The sequence below is a fragment of the Triturus cristatus genome, chromosome 11 (genome assembly GCF_964204655.1).
Source record: "Triturus cristatus chromosome 11, aTriCri1.1, whole genome shotgun sequence".
Taxonomy (NCBI): domain Eukaryota; kingdom Metazoa; phylum Chordata; class Amphibia; order Caudata; family Salamandridae; genus Triturus; species Triturus cristatus.
In genome coordinates, this window is record NC_140594.1 from 626,131,952 (window position 1) to 626,158,470 (window position 26,519).

A 26,519-nucleotide genomic window follows, 5' to 3' on the forward strand; every position below is an offset into this window, starting at 1 on the left:
AAATCTATCAAAGACACACGGAGGTTCCTCAGCCACCCGATCTTGTGGAACGTGTCAGATTTAATTACGTCCATAAGACCCGTGGCATAAGAAGAAAGCTCCGGGGTGGTCCAAAGCCTCCGCCAGTATAAAACCGGACGAAGTCTGGCTAAGTCCTTAATAGCCTTCCTACCTAGATCATACCGCAGTGGTACCAAGGGCGTGCTCTGGGGAAGGCCAGCTATACTACGGAAAAATTTATTTTCGACAACTGTCAAAGAAGTTAAGGCGTCGAAACCCCATAGCTCAGCCCCATACAGCACAGCACTTAAAGCCTTGGCCTCATAAACTTGGAGCACAGGTTTAATAGGTTTGATAAACGATTTTCTGTGCTCACTGGTCAGGGCTCCCGATATCTGTCTAAATTTCATTGTAGACATATCTATATGCCTCCTCCACTTGATGTCATTAGTCACATGAATTCCCAAATAGACGAAGCTGTTGACCTCTTCAAGCGACTGCCCATTCATAAGAAACTTTCCCGCTTTGTAGTTAGAGTGAGGATTAAAAACCATAAGTTTGGTCTTGGCCACGTTTACTTCTAGACCATAGTCGTGGCAAAAATCGTCGAACACTGTCAAAGCCCTTTGCAGACCACTCGGAGTTTTCGATACGATAAGAGTATCGTCCGCAAACATTAATATTGGGGTAAGAACCCCAGCCAGCTTTGGGGCATCAGTGTTGACACCTAGCATTCGATCTACTACTTCGTTAATATACAGGGAAAAGAGCGTGGGGGCCATGGTGCAACCTTGGCGCACACCGCGCTCTACTGGAAACTCAGAGGTGACTTCCCCGGGTACCCCCCATTGAATTTTAGCAAAATTAGACTCATGGAGACGCATAACCAGGGTCAGAAGTTCCAGGGGAAGGCCCAACTTTTCAAGAACATACCACAACCGCGGACGGGGCACAAGGTCAAAGGCAGCTCTAAGGTCGACAAAAGCGACATAGAGACTGCCCTTGCCCAAGGTTACTACCTTCCAGTATAATTGGACAAAGCGAAAGACCTGGTCCACAGTGCTGGTAAATTTACGGAAGCCAGCCTGGAAAGAAGACAAAATCCTATTGTCTTCGATCCAGTCCATTATCGCATTCAAGACCAACCTCCCGATGATCTTCTGGATTGTGTCTATTAAGCTAATAGGTCTGTAATTCCCTGGGAGTGTCTTATCTCCCTTTTTAAAAATGGGGACTATAACGGCACCCCCCCATGATTTAGGCACTGGGGCGCCTTCAGCCACAGCATTAGCCACCAGTGCGATGTACTTGCTCCAACAGATTTTATTGTGGAGAAAGAGGTCAGATGGGACCCCATCTAGACCTGGGGCCCGCCCTGCGGCTACAGAACCTAGTACAGCTAGGACATCCTTGGGGCTAAAAGGACCTTGCGGGTAGAAAACTTGGGGTATCACCCCCAGGTGGTTAAATGAAGAGTTACAAGTGTATTGGGGTTTAAAATACCTTAACCACTCCTCTTGCGTAACATAATTTGATGGTCTGTCCGGAAGGCCACCTCTGTTCCATTTAATCACATTCCAGAACAATCTAGAGTCCCTGGCATAGCATGCTTCCTTCAGATCTAACCAGTATTGATCGTCCCAGTTCTTTTTTGCCCGGGCAAGACATTTCTTATAAGAGTGTCTGGCCTTTTGAATACATGTCTTGTTCCCACTAGAAAGGGCTTGCGCCAGATTACCTCTGGCACGTCTACACTCCCCGTCGTACCAGCGCAAGCGCTTAGGTGGTGGCTTATTACCCTTGCTCATTGGCTTAAGGAAGTACCCGCGTAGTCCCTGAAAAAAGGACTCGTGTAATCTAGAGACTTGGTCTCTACCTTCTTTAGTGGGCAATGCACCCTCTAATCTCAGCGTGGTTTGGGCAAGCTCAACGTCAATGCCAGCAATAACCTTGGCATTGGTCTTGACCTGGCACCACTTGAGTCTTCGCATGTCATTAGTGGGGACACTATCAGGGGGCAGCAGTGTCGGTGCCTCTCCTGTCTTACGTGTATCCCCCCACCAGCGGTGGGTTACACAAATAGGGTTATGGTCGCTCTTGGTTCGACCACCATGTCATAAATGTACTGCCATAACCTCATACAGCAATTACATAGTCAATCCTGCTTTTCGAGCGGCCATTATCGAAAGTGCAGGCACCCAACTTATCCCCTGTGGTCCTACCATTCAAGGCCCTTAATCCTTTCTCATAGTCAGGCAATCGTCAGAAGGTACAGCGTCTGGCTTAGCCAAGTTTTTTACTGTTTTAGCCATTTTCGCCTGTATAGCACCTTCGGCAGCCCCCCCACGTTTCCTCTTTGGGATGGCAGGTCTAGATAATTTACTACCAGCCCTAGTTAGAGGGCAGGCAGCTTTAAGATTTAATGGGACCACATCTACTACGCTAGGAGCGCTAGTAATAGCACCACTAACCTCCTTAGCTGGAGAAGTAATGGGGTTCACTTCAATACCACCAACCGAAGACAAATCACCACAGGCGTGCCCCCCGACAAGTTTGGAGATTTCGCCAGAGCCAATGGGCCAATAGATGAACGTCTAGCGTACATTGGTTCTGTAGAGAGGCGCCTCTCGGTAATGGCTATCTCATGCTCAAGTACAGAGACGGCTCTGGTGATGAATAGGTCCAAAGTGCCAGAAACGGAAGCGGAACCCCCAATTCGCTTCCCTTTCCCTGCCATTTATCGCATACACAAATTAACACAATTAGAGCAGCTTGGGATGATTCACAGAACCGAAGGCGAGTAGCATACAGAACAGTCACGTCTTACTGTGTCTCTGGTCGTTAGGGGAATGGCCCAGCCCGGCCTCTTCCGTCCTCGGACGGCCACAGACGGCCCGCCCTTTGCCCGGGCTTAGCCCGGCGCCGCCCGCGCGCGTCCCGCGATGCGGAGGGAGCCTCCTTCACTTAAGCGCCTCCGGGCGCGAAGATTGAGATCAGCTGTGGAGCGCTAAGCCCTCTGGGAGCTGTAGTCTCCCCCTGCGATGGCCGCGCGATGTCAGACAGCGGCTGCAGGGGAGACACACAGCGTCAGGAACCCAGGGGCGATGTGGCAAGTAGGAGAGTGTTGGTCATGCTTCCTTCAGGCAAGGGCAGCGGTTGAGAAGAAACCCGCTCCACCGAGGGAGCCTCCTTCACTTAAGCGCCTCTGGGCGCGAAGATTGAGATCAGCTGTGGAGCGCTAAGCCCTCTGGGAGCTGTAGTCTCCCCCTGCGATGGCCGCGCGATGTCAGACTGCGGCTGCAGGGGAGACACACAGCGTCAGGAACCCAGGGGCGATGTGGCAGGTAGGAGAGTGTTGGTCGTGCTTCCTTCAGGCAAGGGCAGCGGTTGAGAAGAAACCATGCGTATGTATGTATACTAAAGAGAACTGCAGTGGCTATAGGTACCCGGGGAGGTGGGTGGGCGCATGTGAATCTACAGCAATACATGCCATGAACAGATGCTTACTGGGTAAGTAACATTATCCGCTCGAGGCATGTGAGCTGTAAATCACATGCTTTGCATAGATTATATAGCAGTATTCTCCCAAAGCGGTGGCTAGCCTGTAGCTGCTGGAGTTGTCTGAAACAGTGTTTTAAGTACTGCTTGGCCCACATTAGCTTGTTGTCTCGCTAACACATCTACACAATAGTGTTTGGTGAATGTGTGCGGTGTAGACCATGTTGCAGCTTTGAAAATGTCAACTATGGGGATGTTTCCTAAGAAAGACACAGTAGCCCCCTAACTTGCGAGTGGAATGCGCTCTAGGGAGTACAGTTGGAGTTCTTTTTGCTTTTGCATAACAAGTTTGAATGCATTTAACAATCCACCATGCAATACCTGATTTGGAGACAGGATTGCCCTTGTGCGGTGGTGCAAAAGCAACAAAAATTTGTTTGGTCTTACGAAATGATTTAGTTCATTCGATGTAACATACAAGTGCTCTTCTGACATCTAAGGTGTGTAGAGCTCGTTCTGCAACAGAATCAGGTTGAGGGAAGAATACAGGTAATTCTACAGACTGATTTATGGGAAATGCAGATACTACCTTAGGTAGAAATTTGGGGTTTGTATGAAGAACCACTTTGTCTCTGTGTAGTTCACCCACTCTCCTCAGTGAAGTGATTGCAATGAGAAAAGCGGTTTCAAAGAGAGAAACAGTGGCTCGCATTTATACTTGGGTTCAAAAGGTGGCCCCATTAATTTTGTGAGGACTATGTTAAGATTCCACACTGGGGCAGGTGGGAGTCTTGGTGGTATGACTCTTTTAAGTCCTTCCATGAAAGCTTTAATTACGGGCACTCTGAAAAGCGATAAATGTCGCCTATTTTGTAGATACGCAGCTATTGCAGCGAGATGTAGCCTGATGGAGATGAAAGCCAATCCTGACTGCTGCTAGTGTAACAGATAGCAGATTATGTTTTGTATGGAAGCATCAAGAGGGTGGATGTGATTGTTATTGCAATAAATAACAAAGCGTTTCCATTTAACTGCGTAACAGGCTCTTGTGGTAGGCCTTCTGGCCTCCCTGATGATGTTCATGCAGTCTGGTGGAAGGTTCACATAACCAAACTCTATGACTTCAGGAGCCAGATTGCGAGGTTCCGTTGTTTGGGATCTGGGTGTCTGATTTCTCCATGGCTCTGTGTGAGGAGACTGAATGTTAGGTGCAGCTTTTGATGCAGGAACAGAGACAGCTCCAACAGGGTTGTGAACCAGGGTTGACGGGCCCATGTGGAAGCTACTAGGATCAGTGTGAGGGATGTTTGCCTTAGCTTGCAAACCACTGATTGAATGATTGGGAGAGGCGGAAAAGCGTAGGCAAATATCTCGGACTAGTTCATCCAAAGTGCATTGCCCTTGGAAAGCGTGTGTGGGTACCTGGAGGCGAAGCTTTGGCATTTCGCGATTTGGTGTGTGGCAAACAGATCTATCGGAGGGACTCCCCAACTTTGGAAGTAAGGGAGGAGAACCTGAGGGTGAAGTTCCCATTCGTGTATTTGCTGCCTCTGTCTGCTGAGGAGCTCAGCAATCTGGTTTTTCACTCCTGGGAGGGGTTCCGCTAGGAGACAGATTTTTGTGGTGAATGGCCTACCTCCAGATGTCTTGGGATAAGTGGGACAGTTTGAGAGAGTGTGTCCCCCCTGTTTTTGTATGTAATACATAGCTGTCATGTTGTTGGTACGAACTAAGACAGCTTTACCAAACAGGTGAGTTTGAAATACCTTGAGAGCTACAAAGATTGCAAGCAGCTCTAGATGATTGATGTGGAGCAACTTTTGCTGTTGACTCCATAGGCCTTGCACTGTGTGGTGCTGAACATGAGCTCCCCAGCCAGTGAGGGACGCGTCTGCTGTTTGTACTGTCTGTGGAATCGGGTCTATGAAGGGCCACCCTTTTGATACATTTTGCGTGTTCCACCACTGCAGAGAGAGATGAGTACGGCCGCTTACCAACACTAGATCGGTTAACAGACCTTGTGATTGGTTCCACTGACTCGCTAAGCATTCCTGAAGGGAATGCATGTGCAGCCTGGCATGGGAAACAATCATGATGCCATCATTCCCAGTAGTTTCATATACAGCCAATCTGGAAGTGAGTGATTGGATTGAAACTGGAGAACAAAAACTTGAATGTTGCGAATTCTGGCTGCGCTGGGAAACGCCATAGCCTTTTAAGTATTTAAGGTTACTCCTGGGTAGCTTTGAGTATTGGCAGGCTAGAGATGTGATTTTAGCACATTGACAGTGAACCCCAGCTGATGTAGTAACTGAATTGTTCTGTGAGTGTGCTGGAGACATTTTGGATACGTACTGGCTTTGATAAGCCAGTCATCCAAGTAGGGGAAGACATGCATGTGTTGTCTTCTCAGGTGAGCAGCAGCTACCGCCAGACACTTTGTGAAGACTCTGGGGGCAGTGGTGCCTCCAAATGGGAGTACCTTGAACTGGTAATGTTGACCCGCTATCACAAATCTGAGAAATTTGCGATGAGCGGGATGGACTGGAATATGGAAATAGGCTTCCTTTAAGTCTAGAGTAGACAGAAAGTCGCCCTTTTACAGAAGTGGTAGAACTTGCTGAAGTGTTACCATGAGAAAATAAAAGGTCTGACTGTATGTAAAGATTTAGTTCTCTGAGGTCCAATATTGGTCTGAGAGAACCGTCTTTTTTGGGGTATTAGAAAGAAAAAGGACTGGGGGCGTGGCCTAGCGGTCCAACATGGTGGATGCGCTCTAGACGAGCTCCCACAGGACCGCATTAATCCGCCGATAAGCCTGCCGTTTCTCGGCAGTCATGTGACCACATACCTTTGGGAAGTGATCCTGTAGCCTGGCAGCACTCGGTCTGCCGATTCCGGCTTGTCTGCCTTGCCCAGTGGCGTCCGGTTGCCGGTGGAGGACTGCGGCCTGTGGATCCTCGCCCTAGCGTAGGGGGCCCTGCCGTAAAAGACCTCGGCGTGCCACGATGGGCAGCGCTTTGCCGGACTGCACTGAGGCGGTGTTCTACAGGAGGCGGAGGGGCAGTGTCCTGCCATGTACCCGACGAGACCCAGCAGCTTTGTCGAGCCATGGCGTGCTATGCCTTTTCCCCCAGTGACGGGGGCCGCTGTGGGAGATTGGGCGGCCATGCGTCGGGCCGCGCCGCGGTACCTCCTCGCCTCGCCACGGAGCGCTGGTTGCCCTACTAAGGTGGGTGACTCTTCCGCTGGTGGCGCACTCTGTACTGGGGCTCCGGTGGCCGAGCGTTCGTAGATGCTGCGAAGCGTGTGAGGCCGAGTGATGCTGGGGGTGAGCCTGTGTGGCGGCGGTGTGTCCCTGGGCCACGTGTGCTGTGCTGCTGTGCCGCCGCTGCTGGAGAAGCGGGGTGAGCGTGTGAGGGGGACCGGGCTTGACTCTGCAGCCAGTTTGGGCCGTGGTGCGCCTGCATCCACTGCAGGTGGCCTTGAGTGGTGAAGTGGCTAATGGCATTGCTGCCCTGGGGGCGACCACTACAATGGGCCTGAGATTGTTTGCAGGGCACACAGACTGCTGTGAGTGGCGCTGTGCCCCAGCGCTGGGATCGCCGCTGGTTCTATCCTGGGGGGCCAGCCTTGAGGTGAGCAGGGGACACTGCTGCGTGCTGCTGTGCCCACGTTGCTGGGCACGGGGTGACTTAAGACTGCTGAGATCCCGCGCCAGGGCCAGGCCTGCTGAGTGGGTCTGCACGATTCGGACTGCCTCATTTGAGCCCTGGGTCACGAGTGGATGGTGTTCTGACCCCTCTGGGGAGAGATAGTTTGCACGTGGGCACCTCACCTGGTACTGTGGCCCCAACCTCTGTGGTTCTCCCTGCTTTATAGGGTCAGTGTGCTGTGGCTCGAAGGGTCCCGTCTCCCCTCGTTCTCACTCTGGTGTTTCTTTTGGGATTATATCCATCCAGTGTCTGCCTGGGGGTGAATGCCGCGCAGATAATTTTCCTGCACTGTGTCTATGGATAAAAATTCAGGCTCAACAGCCCGGCAGAGCACCCTGGATAAGTATACGGGTGCAGCTGCGCTGGCCCCTACTGCAGGCGACCCACAGTCAGCTATGCCAGACAACGCCGCCATATTGGCTGCCATCACACAATCACGGACATGCTGGAGGCCAAGATTGGGGATGTCGGATCTGATGTAATGCTCCTCAGGCAGGACCTTCGCAACGCAGTGCAGCGCATCACTGAGGTCGAGTCTTGGATATTGACAGTGGAGGACTCGGTCACGACACTCCAGAAGAAGGTCTCTGCCCTGGAATCCATCGCCAAAGGATTGGCAATGCGGGCGGAAGATGCAGAGGGGCGCGCCCGCCTCAATAACCTCCACTTTGTGGGGTTCCCTGAGTGGTGCGAGGGCAGTGATGTAGTGGACTTTCTGGCCAAATGGCTGGAAGACTGGCTTCCCCCTGGTCTCATGTCTCCCTGCTTTGTTATTGAACGCGCTCATCAGGCCCTGCTGTAGAAGCCACCGCCGGGTGCAAGACCGGGACCTTTGATTGCAAGGTTCCTAAACTTCAAAGACAGGGATATCATCCTACAGCAGGCTAGACTTAAGGATCCCCTACTGTTCTCGCAAAAAATCATGATATTCCCAGACTATACTAGACTGGTCCAGATGTGCCGGCAGTCTTTCAGGCGAAGGCCAAATTGCGTCATCTTTAGATTCAATATTCCCTGCTGTTTCCGGCCAGGCTCTGAATATCATACAAAGAATGGACATACTTTTTTGATTCCCCTGAGGAGGTCTTCGCTTGGAAAGATGAAAATAGCCGGGGGCTATCCCGGACGGTCCTTATCTAAGAAACGCTCCATATCTCGTACTAAACCACACGTATGATCCATATGGACTATCGCATAAAAGCTACTTTACACTGTCACTCATTGCATAAGTGACCTAGATTCTATTGTTGGTCGCATATTGATATGGGCTGCACCTTTTAATGCTCTCCCTGGACCTCGAAGCATCGCTGTGTCTAGGGGTAGCTATTTGGGGATCCATTGGATGGGAGCTGCGCCGGACCCCCGTTGGGGCCTGGTCCCATGCCGCGACAGATGCATCTACGTTTTTGAGGTATTGGGGTGGGCGGGGGGCGAGATGTTGGGGAATGTTATTGTTTTTGTTTCTCAGTGTCATACATACGTCCATTCTGTAGCTAAGCCTATGTTCACCATATGTGGTCCCCCACATACATTCATTGATGTCCGCCCCGATTTCCAATATGTCTAGGTTAGTGGAGAGATGTCTTCGGGTGGTAAGTTGGAATGTCGAGGGTTACTAGATACGGTTAAGAGAGAGGCTGTTTTGCGCCAGGCTAAACGCTATGGCACGGATATTTAACTTTTGCAAGAGACACCAGCTTGACAATAGACTTCTATGCTTAACACAATTTGGTTTTGTACAGGTCTTCCACTCTGGATTCACAAGGGTGTCGCATGGGGTAGCGATACTATTCCACCGCAGAGTCCCCTTCGTACATGAGAAAACATGGACCGATACTCAGGGTCATTATGTGGTTGTTTCGGGCTCGATGTATGGCAGGTCGTTCGTCCTGGGATGTTTATATGCCCCTCACATGGAACTTAAAAGAACGCCTGATGAGGTTGTGGGTGGAGATCCCCCCCGGGGCTGGATTTGACTGGAAGTACCCAATATGCCCTTCTATAGATAGGTGGCATAGTGCAGGGAATCCAGCCGAGCCCCACGAGTCCAAACTTGGGTCCACGATGCAGGGATTGGATTGGGTGGATACTTGGAGACGACTTCACCCCACTGAACAGGTCTACACCTATTTCTCCAGTGTGCATGGGTTCTTTTCCCGCATAGATCACATTTTCCTGTCAGCAGCACACATACATAGATCAGTAGTTGCCGAAATACTGCCCTGGGGCCTTTTCAGATCACTCTCCACTACAGCTGGATCTGTGACTGGATATTGAGCGCCCTCCCTTCCGCTGGCGCCTCTCACCGTGGCTACTACTAGATGATAAATATTGGTCACATATGCACATCACCCGTACAGAACATTTCTCACTCAATGTTGGGTCAGTTGGATCGTCTGCCGTTGTGTGGGAGGCGATGAAGCCTACACTGCGAGGGGTAGATGTTGCTTACTGCACGGCGCAGCGCAAATTACGTTGGGGAAGGCTGATGCTCCTGGAGGCCCAGCTAATGGCCTCGGAACGCACGGGTTGAGAGGTGAACGGGCACGATTCGTGAAGACAACTACTCTATAACCAGCAGGTCTACGCCACGGATCTGATGGATGAGTTTCGGGTGGCCGCGTTGACTACCCGAAGCAGAATATACCAGTGGGGCGACAAGTCGAGCGCTTTGCTGCACTGCCTGTGTCAAAGGGCACTCTGCCCCATCTCCATTACGTGCCTGCGCGATTCCGATGGGAGTGTTCTCACAGAGCCCCTTCAGATAGCCACAAGTTTCGCTAATTATTATGCGGAGCTGTATGACCCTCGCAAGACTATCTCGCCACAGTTAGTCTAGCAATTCATGGATGATTTGCCCCCACGCGCCCTCATGGATTTGACAAGGGAAGCACTTGATGCCCCAATAACAGCTGAGGAAGTCCAGGAGGCACTGCCTGGGATGCACTCAGGCAAGGCTCCTGGCCCAAGTGGTTTTCCATGTGAATTTTATAAGAAATATCAATCCCTACTCACTGCTCCTTATCTCGCCACGCTTCAGGCTGTGCTTAGCGACCGGTCTCTTCCGGCGGATTGGCGACATGCCGAAATAGTGATATTTCCGAGACCGGACCGACTCCCTGAACTTCACTCGTCATATCGTCTATAATCACTCCTCAATGTTGAGGAAAAACTCCTTGCCAAGATCATAGCTAATCGCATAGTTCCCCACATCTCTAATCTGGCCCACTCTGACCAGGCGGGCTTCATGCTGCGCCGTGCGACATAATATCTGACGTGGCCACAACGCCATTGCATCAGTGGATCGCCTGGGCAACCTGCTGCTCTGCTGTTGGCAGACATAGACAAGGCCTTTGACTCTTTGAGCTGGACGTATCTATTCGCTCTACTTAGTCGTCTTAATTTTGGCCCGTCTCCTGAGGTATATCGAACTCTTATATACAGCTATCACGGCTTACATCCGTGTGGCGGACACCGTTTCCCGAACTTTTTCTATCGGACGTGGCACTCGGCAGGGCTACCCCCTCGCTCCATACCTTTTTGGGCTCGATATGGAGCCACTTGCGGCGTGGGTGTGGATGGATGCACAGTTCCAGGGGTTTGAGTGGTCGGGCGATGTTAGATCGCATAGCTTTATATGCGGACGTGTTATTTTTCTTACGCGACCTCTCTGAACCGGACCCAGACTCCTCAGGATCATGCAGATCTTTGGCGAAACAGCTAGACTATATATGAACCTCCGTAAATCCTACTTATGGCCCATGCGTAATGCAGGCGCTATGGGCTTATGGTACGAAGAGGTTACAGTGGTGCAGGATGGCTTCCAAGTATCTCGGGGTCTTTCTGGACGCTTCACAGCCCCGGTCATGGGAAAGAAACCTAGCTCCACTGTGGATGCAAATCATGGAGCAGACTCGCACCTGGTCGCATCTACTACTCTCCCTATTTAGTAGGTCTGCCACTTTCAAGATGGTGTCCCTACCCCGTTAATTATATCAACTCCAAAATCACCCATACTTGATATCACCTAGTTGGTTTACGCAACTAAATGCTACTCTCCGGCATTTCCTTTGGGGAAAGGGGGCGGCTCTTCTCAGGTCATATTGAGGACATGTTTCCAGTCAACCTATTGCGGTGGGTTGGCAACACCGAATATTCAGGCATACTACGCAACATCACACCTTCTCATTTTAAACGATTGGTGGTACGGCGATAGGTCGAGCGGTGGCTGATGGGTACCAGACCTTTACATTCAGTCCTTTATGCTGGCCCGACCCTGAGGGCGTTGCCTCCGGCGACTGCCATGGGCTTTCGTCTCTGAAAACGCACACTCGGGCAGCTGGGGTGGTGGTGCAGAATAACAAAAGAGGCTCCTCTTTGGCATAATGGCCTCATGCCGCAGCTGGCTAGCCTTCCTGGCTTCTCGGGTTGGGAGACAATAGGAATTTCTAATGTAGGGGATGTCCTTCATGGCCAGACCCTGAAGTCCTTTCAGGAATTACAGCAAGAATATGCAATGCCCCGATCACAATTCTACAAATACCTTCAATTCCGCCATGCCTTCTCTCCATATTTAGCAATCCAGGAGACCATACCTGACTTCAGTCCTCTTGAAGCCAAAGTATTTATGGGAGAATTAGGGAAACACAAGATCGTCAAAATCTACTGCACACTTGTCACAATTAGCCACACAACGCTGTCTAAAACACGGGAGGCCGGGTAGACTGATCTGGGCCTATCGGATGATGAGGACTGGACTTAAGCGCTGGCATCCCCACGAGGTGCCGCCATAGCGACTCGGCTGACAACATTCAGTTCATGTACCTACACCGGGTGTATTACACGAGATATCAGCTCTGGCGGGAAGGCCTTATCACTTCCCCGCCTTGACTGAGATGCCGAGCGGCCGAGCGTAACATCATCCGTACTATATGGTTATGCCCATCACTTTTGGGGTTCTGGCATGGGGTTATTGCATGCATGTCACAGGTTTTGGGTTGGGACGTTCCTCATTCACCCAGACTAACCCATCTACATATAACTGATGACATTGGGGGGGGGGGAACATCTATAAACGCCACCTACTGCTACTGGGCCTCACACTTGCTAAGCGAGACATGAGAGGGCCTGGAAAGATACTTCCCCGCCCTCTCTTGGAGCTTTGAAGAAGGGTCTATAGTTCTGTATGGGGCTGGAGATACCTGTATTTGCTGCGCAGGGCTGTCCTTGAAAACATCCTAGGATATGGAAGAGATGGGCAGACTTACGGGGGATCTACGTGGAACCTATTCCAGACCATGCAATGGATTGATGTTAGATACAGCTGCTATATGGTGGGATGTACAGATTAAGAGAGTTTTGATTCTGCATTCATGGGTTGATTTTACATGCTCTATATTTTAAAGTGGACAAATGACACTTCAGTTAATTGTTATTGCAATGTGTTGTTATGCAAATGATCTTTTTTTGGATATTTGGCTACAAAATGTTGACATCAATATTTGTACTGTGCATATTCTGCTGCTATGGTATATGGCCTTTACAGGCATATTTTAGATGTTATATACTCAAAAAAGGAGTTTAAGAGGGGCAAATCAACCAGGCCACCCTCCACTCAATCAATAATACACACTATAAGACCTGGAGATATCAAGCACTATATCAAAATACATGGGATTGGAAGAGGGGCAATATAAACAATTATTATACCCTCAGAAGTAGTTCATGTCATGAACTATCAATACCAACCCAAGTGCTTCAAAATTTAACATTTAAAACAGCCCGACATGTGCAGAACATTCCAACAAAAGCATAACCAGAAAAAATGTGTAGGGAATGAGAAAGCATCTCACGTGCGCAACACCAGAGGAGCTGCTGGCTGGTACTCGCCAGTGTGCTCACGAGTTTCTCATCATCGATGACTTTCTCATGAAAATAATGTGAAAAGGAAATGTGTAAGGAGTTGTATGAAAAAATTTTTTACACCAAGAGAGGTATATTAGGCAGCCCAAAAACCAAGCCGAAAAAGAAAAATTCTTAGAAAAAAGACCCGTGTGGTCTTACAGATAAGATTAGGTATGACCCACGTCTATATTTTGACCCGTTTTATTCCACTCTGTGAGTCACCCCAAGGTTAAAAACACGGTCATGTTCAATAACCACATTTATGAATGGCCAACATGTTTCATTGCCAACTTAACTTTGCGGCAAATTCATCAGGGCGTCATGGGACTGCAATCACCTCCCTGGGATAAATCTGTTGAGAAACAGAAATCGCTGCGTATATACAGAGAACATAAAAACACATGTCAGGTTGACAGCAACACGAAGGAACCACATTGTACCCCTCTACAAGCTAACACGACACACCATTTCACAGGGAACATTACCTCGTGAAAGCCAAGGGTTGCTAATTATCTTTTATGAATAGAGTACTGGGCAGTGATAGGTTTTAATCAAAGACAAGACTCAGTGTCACTAGCAAGTTTGCATGAGCTTTGACATATGGGCACCTTCTTAAGCACTTGATTTGTCTCGACAGATGACGGTCTAAGCACCACTAAATAACGGATGTGTGTGGGCATTAGGACCAATAGAGCAACGGACAGTGCTCATTTAATACATTGACTCCGTGAGAGCTGGTATATGGGCCCTTGGCTTTCACGAGGTAATGTTCCCTGTGAAATGGTGTGTCGTGTTAGCTTGTAGAGGGGTACAATGTGGTTCCTTCGTGTTGCTGTCAACCTGACATGTGTTTTTATGTTCTCTGCATATACGCAGCGATTTCTGTTTCTCAACAGATTTATCCCAGGGAGGTGATTGCAGTCCCATGACGCCCTGATGAATTTGCCGCAAAGTTAAGTTGGCAATGAAACATGTTGGCCATTCATAAATATGGTTATTGAACATGACCGTGTTTTTAACCTTGGGGTGACTCACAGAGTGGAATAAAACGGGTCAAAATATAGACGTGGGTCATACCTAATCTTATCTGTAAGACCACACGGGTCTTTTTTCTAAGAATTTTTCTTTTTCGGATTGGTTTTTGGGCTGCCTAATATACCTCTCTTGGTGTAAAATTTTTTTTCATACAACTCCTTACACATTTCCTTTTCACATTATTTTCATGAGAAAGTCATCGATGATGAGAAACTCGTGAGCACACTGGCGAGTACCAGCCAGCAGCTCCTCTGGTGTTGCGCACGTGAGATGCTTTCTCATTCTCTACACATTTTTTCTGGTTTATGCTTTTGTTGGAATGTTCTGCACATGTCGGGCTGTTTTAAATGTTAAATTTTGAAGCACTTGGGTTGGTATTGATAGTTCATGACATGAACTACTTCTGAGGGTATAATAATTGTTTATATTGCCCCTCTTCCAATCCCATGTATTTTGATATAGTGCTTGATATCTCCAGGTCTTATAGTGTGTATTAATATTTTAGATGTTGACAATAACATTTTGTTGTGAAAAAAAAGGAATGTAAAAGGAGTACACACCCGACCCGTGGTGGTACGAGCTCTATAGCCCCTTTTAGAAGAAGAGACTGAACCTTTTGTTGGAGGAGTTGCAGGTGATCCGGTGAGAGTTTTTGTGACCTTGGGGGAATGTTTGGAGGATTGTTGGTTAACTCCAGTCAGTAACCAGAATGTATCATTTCTAGTACCCACCTGTCTGTTGTTATGGACTGCCAGACGGGTAGGAAATCTGAAAGTCGTCCCACGACAAGTGTTAAATGGTCGGGGGGGGGGGGGGGGGGGGGGGAGTGTAGGGAAGTCACTGCTTTGTATCGGAGGGGAGGTGGATGTATTTGAGCCTCTACCTTTGCCGTTGTTGCCTCTGTGACCCCCTCTGAAGTAACCTTTAAAGGATGTTGCCCTTGTATGTGGTGGTGGTCTCTGAGGAGGTATTTTTGGACCCTCTGCGGTAGAAGGAGCGCCGAAAGGAACCATGTGCATGCGCTAGTTGAAGGGTTCCCATGGATTTGGCCACTTCAGTGTCTTTCTTCATTTTTTTAGGTGAGGAATCTACCACCGGGCCAAAGAGGTGTTCTTTGTCAAAGGGTGTGTTCAGTATAGAAGTCTGAACCTCAGGTTTGAAACCTGAGATACGTAGCCAGGCGTGCCTTCTCAAAAGGACGCTGGTATTTACAGTTCTAGCAGCGGTGTCTGCAGCATCTAGGGAGCACCTGATTGCATTCTTTGAAATGAGCTGTCCCTGCCAAACCAGGTCTTGCACTATAGATTCATGTTAATCGGGCAGAAATTGGAGCAAGTGCTTCATCTCGTCCCAATGGGCCCTGTCATACCTTGCGAGCAGTGCTTGCGTTAGAGATGCACCAGAAGTTTGCCGCATGAGAGGCTAACCTTTTACCTGAAGCGTCAAGAAGATTAGATTCTTTATCTGAGGGTGGAGCATCTCCTTTAGTTTGGGAGTTGGCCCCGTTGCGTGCGTTGGACACCACTAGGGAGTCCAATTGTAATTGTTCCTTTATGTACGCTGTGTCAGATGGTGCTGGCTTGTAATTTTTATCTACCCCAGGGGTAAGGATTCGGGCCCTGACTGGGTCCTTAAATATGTCATCATACCCTTGAGCATGGGGAGTGTGTGAGATGACTTTTGTGTGCTGCTAAGGGTTTCAAAAAGTAAATCCTCTTCAAGGGATTCTTAGTACAGCTGTACCCCATGGTAGTTGGCAGCTCTACCCAGCAATTCTATGTAACCTACGCTGTCGTCCGGTGGAGAGGGGTAGGGTACAGGTCAGGATCATTTACTGTGGGCGAGTAAGTATTATAATCTGCCCATGGGTCTGGGAGTAAAGGTTTATTGTCCCCACCCCCACCCCCGTCCCCATCCTGTTCTTCAGGTGTATGTGGTGGTGAGTGTTCAGGTGAAATCATTAAAGACTGAGGCTGAGGAGATGGAGATGGAAGGGGAGGAGGAAAAGGATTAGTCCCGACATTCTTCCTCTTTAAATGAATGTAATAAGTATCCTCTTTGTCAAGTTTCCTTTTAATGGTCACTTTTGTGGTGATATGTCTAGTAGTTGGATGGATGTACAACTGTCTCTCTTTCGGATCCAGTTTAGTAGGCTGAGCATCGAAATGCTGTTCTTGAGATGGAATTGGCACGTCCGGTTGTTTCGGTGCTGAAAGTTTTGATTCCAATGGTTTGGTGCCGAGGATTTGCATCCTGATAATTTCGGAACCAAACGTGTTTTGGGAGTCGAAGGGGGCGGACCGGAGCCTGGCTTCGATCCTGAAGGTTCCAGTTCGGCGCCGGAAGGCTTTTGGGTGTGTTTCGGTGCCGAGCCAGAGGGTGGGGCATCAGAAACATGTTCTTGGTGCCGACCGTGGCCCGGAGGCGCGGGTTGGACCGGAGCCTTCTTCTTGGACTGAGGTGGACTTTGGGACAAGTGAGGATCTATACTCACGGTACGCTGTCCTTGCGGAATTTCGTCGTCCCTCTCGGACCCGTAGTCGGAGATGGGATCCTGTTCTTCTTAGGCTCCCATGGCGTCTCTGGCTTCTTGTCCCGAATCCTCTCCGAAGAGGTCCGGAATGGAACTTGCATGTTGGCTTTGCATGTCACGACGTCAGGCCAGACGATCGCGAAGCGTCTTCTTGGAGCAGAAAGCCTTCTACGCGTCGCAGTCCTGTTCTCTGTGTTCCAGAGACAAGCACAGGTTGCACACTTTGTGTGAATCGGTGCACGGAAACTTCGCGTGGTACAGAGGGCAGTATATGAATCGAGTCCGTTCCATCGACTGCGAGGCGGACTGACGCGGGTAGGCCAGACGGCCTTCCCGATCAACAAAGAGTTGTTTTTTTTTTAGAAGTAAATACGATATGAGGGGAATGGGATACGTGATCGAAACAATACAAATGAGGGCGAGTGTCTTACGCACCGAGGGAAACCGTGGAAACAGTGTCTAACTGGATCGCAGGAATTTACGCCCGAACCCGATGGTGGAAAAAAACAATCTAACAATGGAGTTGATGCCCATGCGCACTATCACCGAAAGGAGGAGTCACCTACCTCGTGACTGGAAAATACTTCTTCGAAGAAAAACAAACTGAAAATATCCAGACCCAACACTAGATGGCAGGAGTATGCAAAGCGGGAGAGGCGGAAAAGCGTAGGCAAATATCCCTGACCAGTTCATCCATAGGGCATTGCCCTTTGAGAGCGCGTGTGGGAACCTGGAGCCGAAGTTTGGGCATTTTGCGTTTTCGGCGGTGGCGAATACGTTTATTTGTGGAAATCCCCATTGTTGAAAGTACAGAAGGAGAACTTGGGGGTGGAGTTCCCACTTGTGAATTTGCTGCCTTCTTCTGAGGAGATCAGCATTTTGATTGTTTACTCCTGGGAGATGGTCTGCCAGAAGATAAATCTTGTGATGGATCACCCAATTCCAAATGGCTTGAGCAAGTGTTGACAGTTGGAGAGAGTTTATCCCCCCCTGCTTCTGCACATAATACACTGCTGTCATGTTGTCGGTTCGGACTAGGACAGTTTTGGCTATGAGGTGAGTTTGAAAAGCTTTGAGTGCTAGAAAAACAGCTAAAAGCTCTAGATAGTTGATGTGGAGAGTCTTGTGCTTGTTGCTCGACAGGCCTTGTATTGTGTAATCTTTGAGATGAGCCCCCAACCTGTTCGAGATGCGTCTGCTGTGAGCATGATCTGTGGAACAGGGTCGATGAAAGGCCAGCCTGCTGATAAGTTTTGTGGGTTCCACCACTGCAGAGAGCGATGGGTACGGCCGTCTACCAACACTAGATCGGTTAATAGACCCTGTGTTTGATTTCACTGACGTGCTAAGCACTCTTGTAGGGGGGCGCATGGGGTATAATTGTGATGCAAGATGCCATCATTCCCAGCAGTTGCATGAACACCCTGGCTGGTAATGCTTGGTTGGGTTGAAACTGCAAAACTGTAACCTGAATATTGTGTATTGTGGCTACACTGGGACAGGCAAAGAGCTTTGACTGTGTCTAGACTGGCTCCTAGATAAGGCTGCATCTGGGACGGATGCAGGGGAAAGTTTTGAACAATGATGGTGAAGCCCAGTTGATGAAGTAGATCTATTGTGATCTGTGTGTGCTGTAGACAGTTCTAGTGAGTGCTGGCTTTGATAAGCCAGTTGTCTAGATAGGGGAAGACCTGAATCTGCTGTCTTTTGAGATGAGCAGAGACTACTGCCAGGCATTTGATAAAAACTCTGGGTGCTGTAGTCACTCCGAAGGGAAGCACCTTGAACTGGTAATGCTTGCTTGCTATCACAAATCTGAGGTATTTGCGATGAGCCGGATGAATTGGAACATGAAAATATGCATCTTTTAAATCTAGATTAGACATCAAATCTGCTCTTTGTAATAGTGTGAGTACCTGTTGAAGCGTCACCATGTGAAAGTGCTGAAAGTTTATAGGTTTAACTGTCTGAGATGCAGAATAGGTCTTATGGAACCATCCTTTTTGGGGATGAGAAAGTACAGAGAGTAAACCCCTGAGCCCTGGTACTGTATTGGAACCGGCTCTATTGCCACTTTTAGTAAGATGGACTGGACCTCTTGTTCTAGCAAGTTTATGTTTTCCGGAGACAACTTGTAAGATCGAGATGGAATGTTTGGGGGATTGCTGGTAAGCTCCAGGCAATTGAAAATTCCAAGCACCCATTTGTCTGTTGTTATAGCCTGCCAAATAGGGAGAAATTGTTGAAGTCTTCACCCAACAGGTGAGGTGTAATCGGGGGGGGAAGCGTGGGCAAGTCACTGTTTGTTGGGGGAATGGGAATTACAGGTGTGTTAGCCTTATGCTCATATGGGAGATATTAGAGCAATTGCTCCATTTCATCCCAGTGTGCCCGGTCGTATCTGGCTAAAAGACCCTGCGTCTTTGCAATGTGCCATTGATTCGCAGCCTGAGCAGTTATACCCTTGCCAGAAGTATCAATTAATTTGGACTCTTTATCTGGCATAGGAGCATCTCCTGGTGTCTGAGAATTAGCCCTCTTATGAGCATTAGATACTACTAGGGAATCTAATGGCAACTAGCCCTTGATAAATATAGGGTCTGTAGGGGAGGCCTTATATTTTTTGTCCACCCTAGGAGTCAGGATTGCGTGCTCTGACTGGGTCTTTAAAAATCTCATCAGCGTGTCGCATCATGCCTTTAAGCATGGGAAGTGTCTGTGATGACCAGTGGGTGCATGCAAAATTCTCAAACAAAAAATTGTCTTCTAGTGATTCTTTGTGCATGAGATTGTGCAGCCCTGGTAATGAATTCTTGATGGGATGCACGGTCGTTTGGAGAAGATGGTTTGGCTGGGTAAAGATCTAGATCATTATCAACTGGGGAATCAGTGTAATCGGTCCATGGATCTATTGGGAGATACATCTCATCATCATCTGCATCGTTATCATGATGGTGAGATTGTGGGGAATCCTGAGATGTGATTTGCAAAGGATTCTCAGGTGGAGAAGGAGGCAGTGGAGGTGGTGCTGATGGTAGATGGAAAGGACTTGTAGCCACAGGTTTTCTTTTAAAGGGATCTTGTAAGAAGTATCCTCATCCTGAAGCTTTCTTTTTTGAGGCGGCTTTGTGTGAATATGGCCAGTCTCAGGGTTCATATATAGCATATTTTGCTTTGGATCTGGTGTTAATGGAATAATGTCCACTTTTGGATCCGAAGGGGTCTCTTTCGGCGCTGAAGTTTTCGGTGCCGGGGGAAGCTGGCCTTTCGGCGCGGAAAATTTTGGTTACTAAGGTGGCTTCGTTTTCGGCACAGAGGATTTCTGTTCTGAGCACGACTTGAGCTTGAAACCGGAGGGCTTCAGTTCCGAGGAGGACTTTTGATGACTGGCTGTTTCGGAGCTGGGCCCGGAGGTGGGGCGTTGGAAACGTCGTCTCGGTGTCGACCTTGGCCTGGAGACAGAGGTGGTGCAGAAGCCTTGCGCTTTTTGGCCTAGTTTGTGGGGGCAAGGGGTCTTTGGTACTCACGTCACTTTCTCCCTGCGGCAGTTGTTCGGCGTCGAGGTCTATCTCAAGCTCCGAGTCAGAGTCTTGTTCGGAGAAGGCTTCCTCCTCCTCTGCCACTGATGCCTCAATGTCTTCTTGGCCGGAATCTTCACTGAAGATGTCCGGTGTGTCTTTGATGCATTGACGCTGCATCTCTCGACGTCGAGCCAGACGATCGCGAAGAGTCTTCTTTGATCAAAACGATCTGCAAGCGTCGCAGGTTTAAACTTTGTGCTCGGGAGACAAGCACAAGTTGCACACTTCGTGTGAGTCGGTGCGCGGATACTTCGCGTTGCACCGAGGACAGAATTTAAACAGAGTCGGATCCATCGATGGACATCCGACTCAGCGCTGTTAGGCCTTGAAGACCGTCCACAAATCTTTCCGATCGAAAGCCGATTCCATAGTCCAAACGATATGCAGAGAAGTGGGAAAAGTGTACGAAAACAATACCGTCAAGGGTAGAGAGGACTGCGCGTCAAGGGGAACCCTAAGAACGGTTTTGAACTGGAGCGCAGCAATACATGTCCGAACCCGATCTCGGAAAAAAACAATCTAACAATGGAGTCGATGATCATGTGCACTATCACTGAAAGGAGGTGTCACGTAATCTCGTAACTAGGAAAGACTGCTTCGAAGAAAAACAACTTGCAAGCATCCGGACCCAACACAAGATGGCAGGAGTATCTACAGCACACATGCCTCGAAAATCAGTCTTTTCCCCGTCTATATCTGTGAATGGAAAACTCAGACAAGGACAGAAGCCGCAACCGTACCACCATATACAACACTGCTACCGAGGTGGCTGTAAATATATTAGATGGTGCAGTAAGTATGCTACCTCTTAAGTCTTGTAAAACATTTGATGATTACACTTCAACAGTTTTTATACCCTACATAAAACCTCAAGCAAGGAACATGAAAGGATTGGCTCTTGTGTGGTATATGTATATTACTGGAAGCATCAAGCAAAGTGTTACAGAAAAAAAGAAATTAGGTTCTTCACAAGCTGGTTGAATCTAACACTTCTGTACCCAAAGATTGGCATAGTTTCCTAAGACAAGACGAAAACAAGAAATGTTATTGCCTTGCAATCATGAGGAGGCGGACACAGGAGATATGGTTCATTCTTTCCATGCAGCAACTGAAGGTCATTCCAAAATAATGATTCATTCAGTAGATAGCGATGCAGTCGTTCTTGAAATTGCTAATTTTAAAAAGACTGGATGTCAAGAATTGTGGTTAGCATATGGTACAGGAAAAATGTTTTGCTACATATCAGAGCACAATATTGCAGCAAGTGTAGGTGCTGATATACGAAAATCTCTACCCTTTTGACATTCTGTTACCGGTTGTGAGACTATGTCGGCTTTACATGAGACAGGCGATCATGCAGCTTATGACCACTGAAAGTCACTTCTTCTGCTGCTCCCGCATTTAAATTTCTGTCATATCGACAAAGATCTGTTGATCCTATTCACTTTAGAAATGTTGAGAGATTCATTGTACTAATGTATAGCCGCACTTGTCCACTGCATGAAATAAACGGTGATCACCAATTCATGTTCACAAGTGGCAACTGAGGTATTGAAAACATTCCACCCACACAAGACACTCTACTTCAACATGCTAAATGATCTGTGTACCAAGAAGGCCATGTTTGGGGTAAGACTTTAGTACCCATGCAAGAATTGCCAAATTTAAATGATTGGGGATGGCAGCAGGTTGATGGAGTAATGGCACCACTTTGGACAACCATTCCAGAGGCATCTATGGCAAGCAAACCTCTTTGTTGTGGATGCAAAAAGTATTGTTGAAATCAATGCAAATGCTTCCCTACTCCCGGATACCACTCTTCAGAGCCATGGATGAGCTATTCCCTAAGCAAGGGAGTAGCTTTGGAGTAAGTGCGACTAAAGGAGTCCCTTCCCCCTGTTTGGACTTATGAAGCCTTATTTAGGCAATATGTACTGTTATTTTTCCTAGCATGCAGTGACATTTCAACTAACTGTTGACAGGAGCGGTATCAAGGATTCGCAATCCTTGGTCCTGAAGAATAGCCTTGGGGTAGAGCTTGAAACATGTAGAACTTAGAAACTCAGGAACTTAAGTCTATGAGGTTCAACTTTCCCCATTTATTTTAACCATACCGGATAGTGGTACGAATAACAAATATTTTTCCTATTAGCCAGGTATCTTCCACAACCCCTTCCCCCCTCCTATTTGTATCTTCATCCATTATAGACAACACAAAAAAGTGCCCCCGCATAACTCATAGGTCACCGCATACACCGTTCGGCAGCGAAACGGAAAGAACCCAATGATGTAGCATGCCACCAAGGGGAATCCCTGGTGGGTGAGGATTATTTAAAGAAAACTTTGTTTTCCAAATAACACCTGAAGTGGAAAGGAAGTCCCAAAAGATGGATGGGCTCTCTTTGTTTACAGTATGGCTTAAGGTTTTATGCCAGCACTTCTTGGCTTGAAAGGTATGGTTTAAAATCGAGGCTGGAAGCCTTTAGTCCGAGATTTCTTTGGAGTTGATGGCAGCTCACAGCATCAAGCAGGCTTGGTGGTGGTGGTGATGCTGACTATTGAGGGCTCTGAGTCACAGGGCTTGATGCAGTGCTCCTCTGAAAGCAATGCTTAGCCTCCTTACCCAATCTTTGTACTAAGAGCAAACTTTCTTTAGCCCCAGAATGTCTCTCTCCCTTGGCATCGTAGCCATATGAAGAAAGAGAGCTGGAACTCTCCTCTGCTTTTCCTGGTGGTATCCCAGACTGGCCTTCCCCTGTAAGTAAAGTCTGTCTAAATCTTCAGGTCTGAAGATTGGTGTCGACTGGTTATGTTGCTGCCTTTTATAATGTGTCCAGTGATGCTCTCTTCTATTACAGATAGGCCTGGTAGGTAAAGCAATTTGCTTCCTTGAGGGAGACAAAGGTTGCACAATCAATGGTGGAATGACCATGGAACTTGAAATTGTACTTGGAGCCGAGCTGGAAAGACATGTTCTCCGTAGCCTACATCCCCAAACTTTCTTCTCAGACAACCTGGTCACAGAACCATTCCGGTGCAGGGCAAATTTAAAGGGCTGAAGAGGAAGAGTCTTTGATGCTGCAACTGAAAAATCTGGTCACTGGAGACAGATTAAGAGTGATTGTTGGCTGATAGTCCCGGAACTTGAGATGAACGTTTACACCAGATGGTGGAAAAAACAAAAATCGATGTGGAGTCTTATTCTTGGTGCATTGTAGACTTCACGGAGGAGTCATGAGGTATCCATAAACCAAAAGCTTCTTTGAAGGAAAAGAACTTGCAAATGTCTGTGCTCAACACTAGATGGCAGGAGTCTGCAGAGCATGTGATCTACATCACATTTGGCAAGCCTAATTTAGTCAGGCTGGTTTTCTTCAATTTTGGGATATTTCATAATGATGGAATTCCAAGCTTCCCTCTCCGTCTGCCCTCTTGTGTTTAAAGGCAATGATGACCATTGTTATTTTTTAATTTTAATAAATGACTTGGAGGGGTGTGTGACTCAGCTCATGGTTGCATCCTGGCTACCTGAAACGTCACCTATCAGTGCTGTATTGCACCATTGCCCATCCCTACCCATCACAGCCTGCAGTCTGAACAGTTCAATTACTCGTGGTCCCTTGGGAGATAGAGGGTGCAGACCCCTATACTGATCTAACTACACTTGCTGTTGCTAAATTCACAGAACTGGATGGGTTATTATCCATAACCCTCCTGCATACGTACACCTACATACACACACACACCAACCCACACACACACACACACACGACACTTCTTTCTCCTACACCTGACCTCAAAAAGTTTGATCTGATTCTGTTCCAACATGGTCAGCAATCGCGGGATGACCTCATGTGTGGAAGGTATCAAATTCACTGAACCGATATTAGGGTTTTAGCTTACGCAGCATGATGCTACCAGAGCTCCAAATGATACGTCACCTTAAAACCGAAGTATCTACTATGAACAAAAACAACTTGCAATGTCAGGACCAACATTGGATGTCAGGAGCATGCAAAGCATTGGATCTACAGTAGCAAATACTGTAAACCTAAATATTCAGGCCCCCAAAGTGCTGACAAGTAGATCACACTCTGGTTATTTCAAAAGTAAAAGTGGGACCCCTTACTCTGACTTCTGGTGAAACACAACCCTGCTCCAGTTCCTCTTCACCATCTTCTTCTTCTATCTCATCATCAGAGATGACTGTGTTGGAGACAATGATAGGAGTCCAGCGCAGACACTCTGGGTCCACCTCCACAGGTCGTGGGTGTGTTCGCAGTTTAGCCATGTGATCTTCAATCAGCTTCTCACGGCGGACAATGACAAACCTACAGAGAAGAAGGCCAAACTAAGTGAACAAAACACATTTGAACAAGAACTATTTTGACAGTTTAATAGTGAAAAGAAGTTCAACATAATATCGAATGAAGCTGAAAATTAGTCAATCATATGTAAATAAATGGCTTGACTATTGTAGCGAATGGGGGGCCTGTAGAACATATGTTGACATTAACTAGATTTGCTCTGTCTCTCTTGTCCCTTTGTTTGTAATTGATACTTCTGGGCCTGATTTAGAGTTTGGAAGACCAGGTACTCCACCACAAATGTGGTGGATGGCCTTGTCCGCCCTCTTTATTTTGAGTTGGGCAGACGCACAAGTTACTACTTGTGTAACGATATATCTGTAAGAGACATTAGTTAGTGATAGATTCCTTACCTTAGAATATCCCCAGTCGTCAGACTGGATCCGGAAAGTTTTTTGTAGCAGAACCCCTAAAGATGATTTTTGTGTTCTGTGTTTGAAAATACCACTTTGTGCCTCTCTGCTGGGTTTGTGGATTGACTGGCTAGCTTTGGAGTGACAGGGGCTGGGAATGTGCAATCGCTTCAGACAGCCACTGGGGGGTGGTCAAGGTGTGTCCTGCCTTTCCTGGATGAGTCAGGGCTGGGCTGAATAGACCTGGGCTGCATTTAGAGTAGTGGGAGATTTGCTTGCACCGGAATTAATCAATCAATCAATCATAGGCATTTGTATAGCGCACTGCTCACCCGGAGGGTCTCAAGGCGCTTGGGGGGGGGGGGAACGCTACTGCTCGAACAGCCAGGTCTTGAGTTGCTTCCTGAAGGCGAGATGGTCTTGCGTTGTCCGGAGGTGGATGGGGAGGGAGTTCCATGTCTTGGCTGCCAGGTAGGAGAAGGATCTTCCTCCGGCGGTGGCACTGCGGATGCGGGGGACGGTGGCGAGAGCGAGGCTGGCGGAGCGGAGCTGGCGGGTGGGCTTGTGGAAGGTCAGGCGGCTGTTGAGGAACTTGGGGCCCAGGTCGTGGAGGGCCTTGTGTGCGTGGGTGAGGAGTTGGAACGTGATTCTTTTGTTGACGGGGAGCCAGTGCAGGTCTCTCAGGTGTCCGGAGATGTGGCTGTGTCGGGGGATGTCCAGGATGAGTCGTGCTGAGGCGTTCTGGATCCGTTGGAGTTTCTTCTGGAGTTTGGCAGCGGTGCCGGCGTAGAGGGCGTTCCCGTAGTCCAGCCGACTGGTGACGAGGGCCTGGGTGACCGTCTTCCTGGTCTCGGTGGGGATCCACCGGAAGATCTTTCGAAGCATGCGCAGGGTGTTGAAGCATGAAGACGAGACGGCGTTGACTTGTCTGGTCATCGAGAGTCCAGGATGAAGCCTAGGTTGCGTGCGTGGTCCGTTGGCTTGGGGGTGGCTCCCAGGGCGGGGGGCCACCAGGAGTCGTCCCAGGCGGAGGGTGATGATCCCAGGATGAGGACCTCCGTCTTGTCTGAGTTCAGTTTCAGGCGGCTGTTCTTCATCCATTCGGCGACGTCTTTCATCCCTTCGTGTAGGCTGGCTCTGGCGGCGTCCGGGTCGCTGGTGAGGGAGAGGATCAGCTGGGTGTCGTCGGCGTAGGTGATGATCTTGAGGTTGTGTTGACGTGCGATGGTTGCGAGGGGGCTCATGTAGACGTTGAAGAGGGTGGGGCTGAGCGATGACCCTTGTGGAACGCCGCAGATGACTTCGGTGGCCGCTGACCGGAACGGGGGGAGGCGGACTCTCTGGGTTCTTCCGGCGAGGAATGAGGTGATCCACTCCAGGGCCTTCTCCTGGATGCCGGTGTTGTTCAGGCGCTGTACCAGGGTGCGGTGGCAGACAGTGTCGAACGCTGCGGAGAGGTCCAGGAGGATGAGGGCCGCAGTTTCCCCGTTGTCCATTAGGGATCTGATGTCGTCTGTGGCTGCGATGAGGGC

The 26,519-nt window shown here is 48.6% G+C and overlaps 1 protein-coding gene across 1 annotated transcript in view; it reads right to left on the reverse strand.

The window, feature by feature from the left end:
- KAT6A (lysine acetyltransferase 6A) overlaps positions 1 to 26,519 on the reverse strand; it is a 1,365,605-nt gene that overhangs the window by 148,113 nt on the left and 1,190,973 nt on the right. Inside the window, exon 14 of the mRNA XM_085634070.1 lies at positions 24,397 to 24,598. Within this exon, the coding sequence (XP_085490196.1) occupies positions 24,397 to 24,598 (202 nt within the window). The remainder of the gene's footprint in view (positions 1 to 24,396; positions 24,599 to 26,519) is intronic.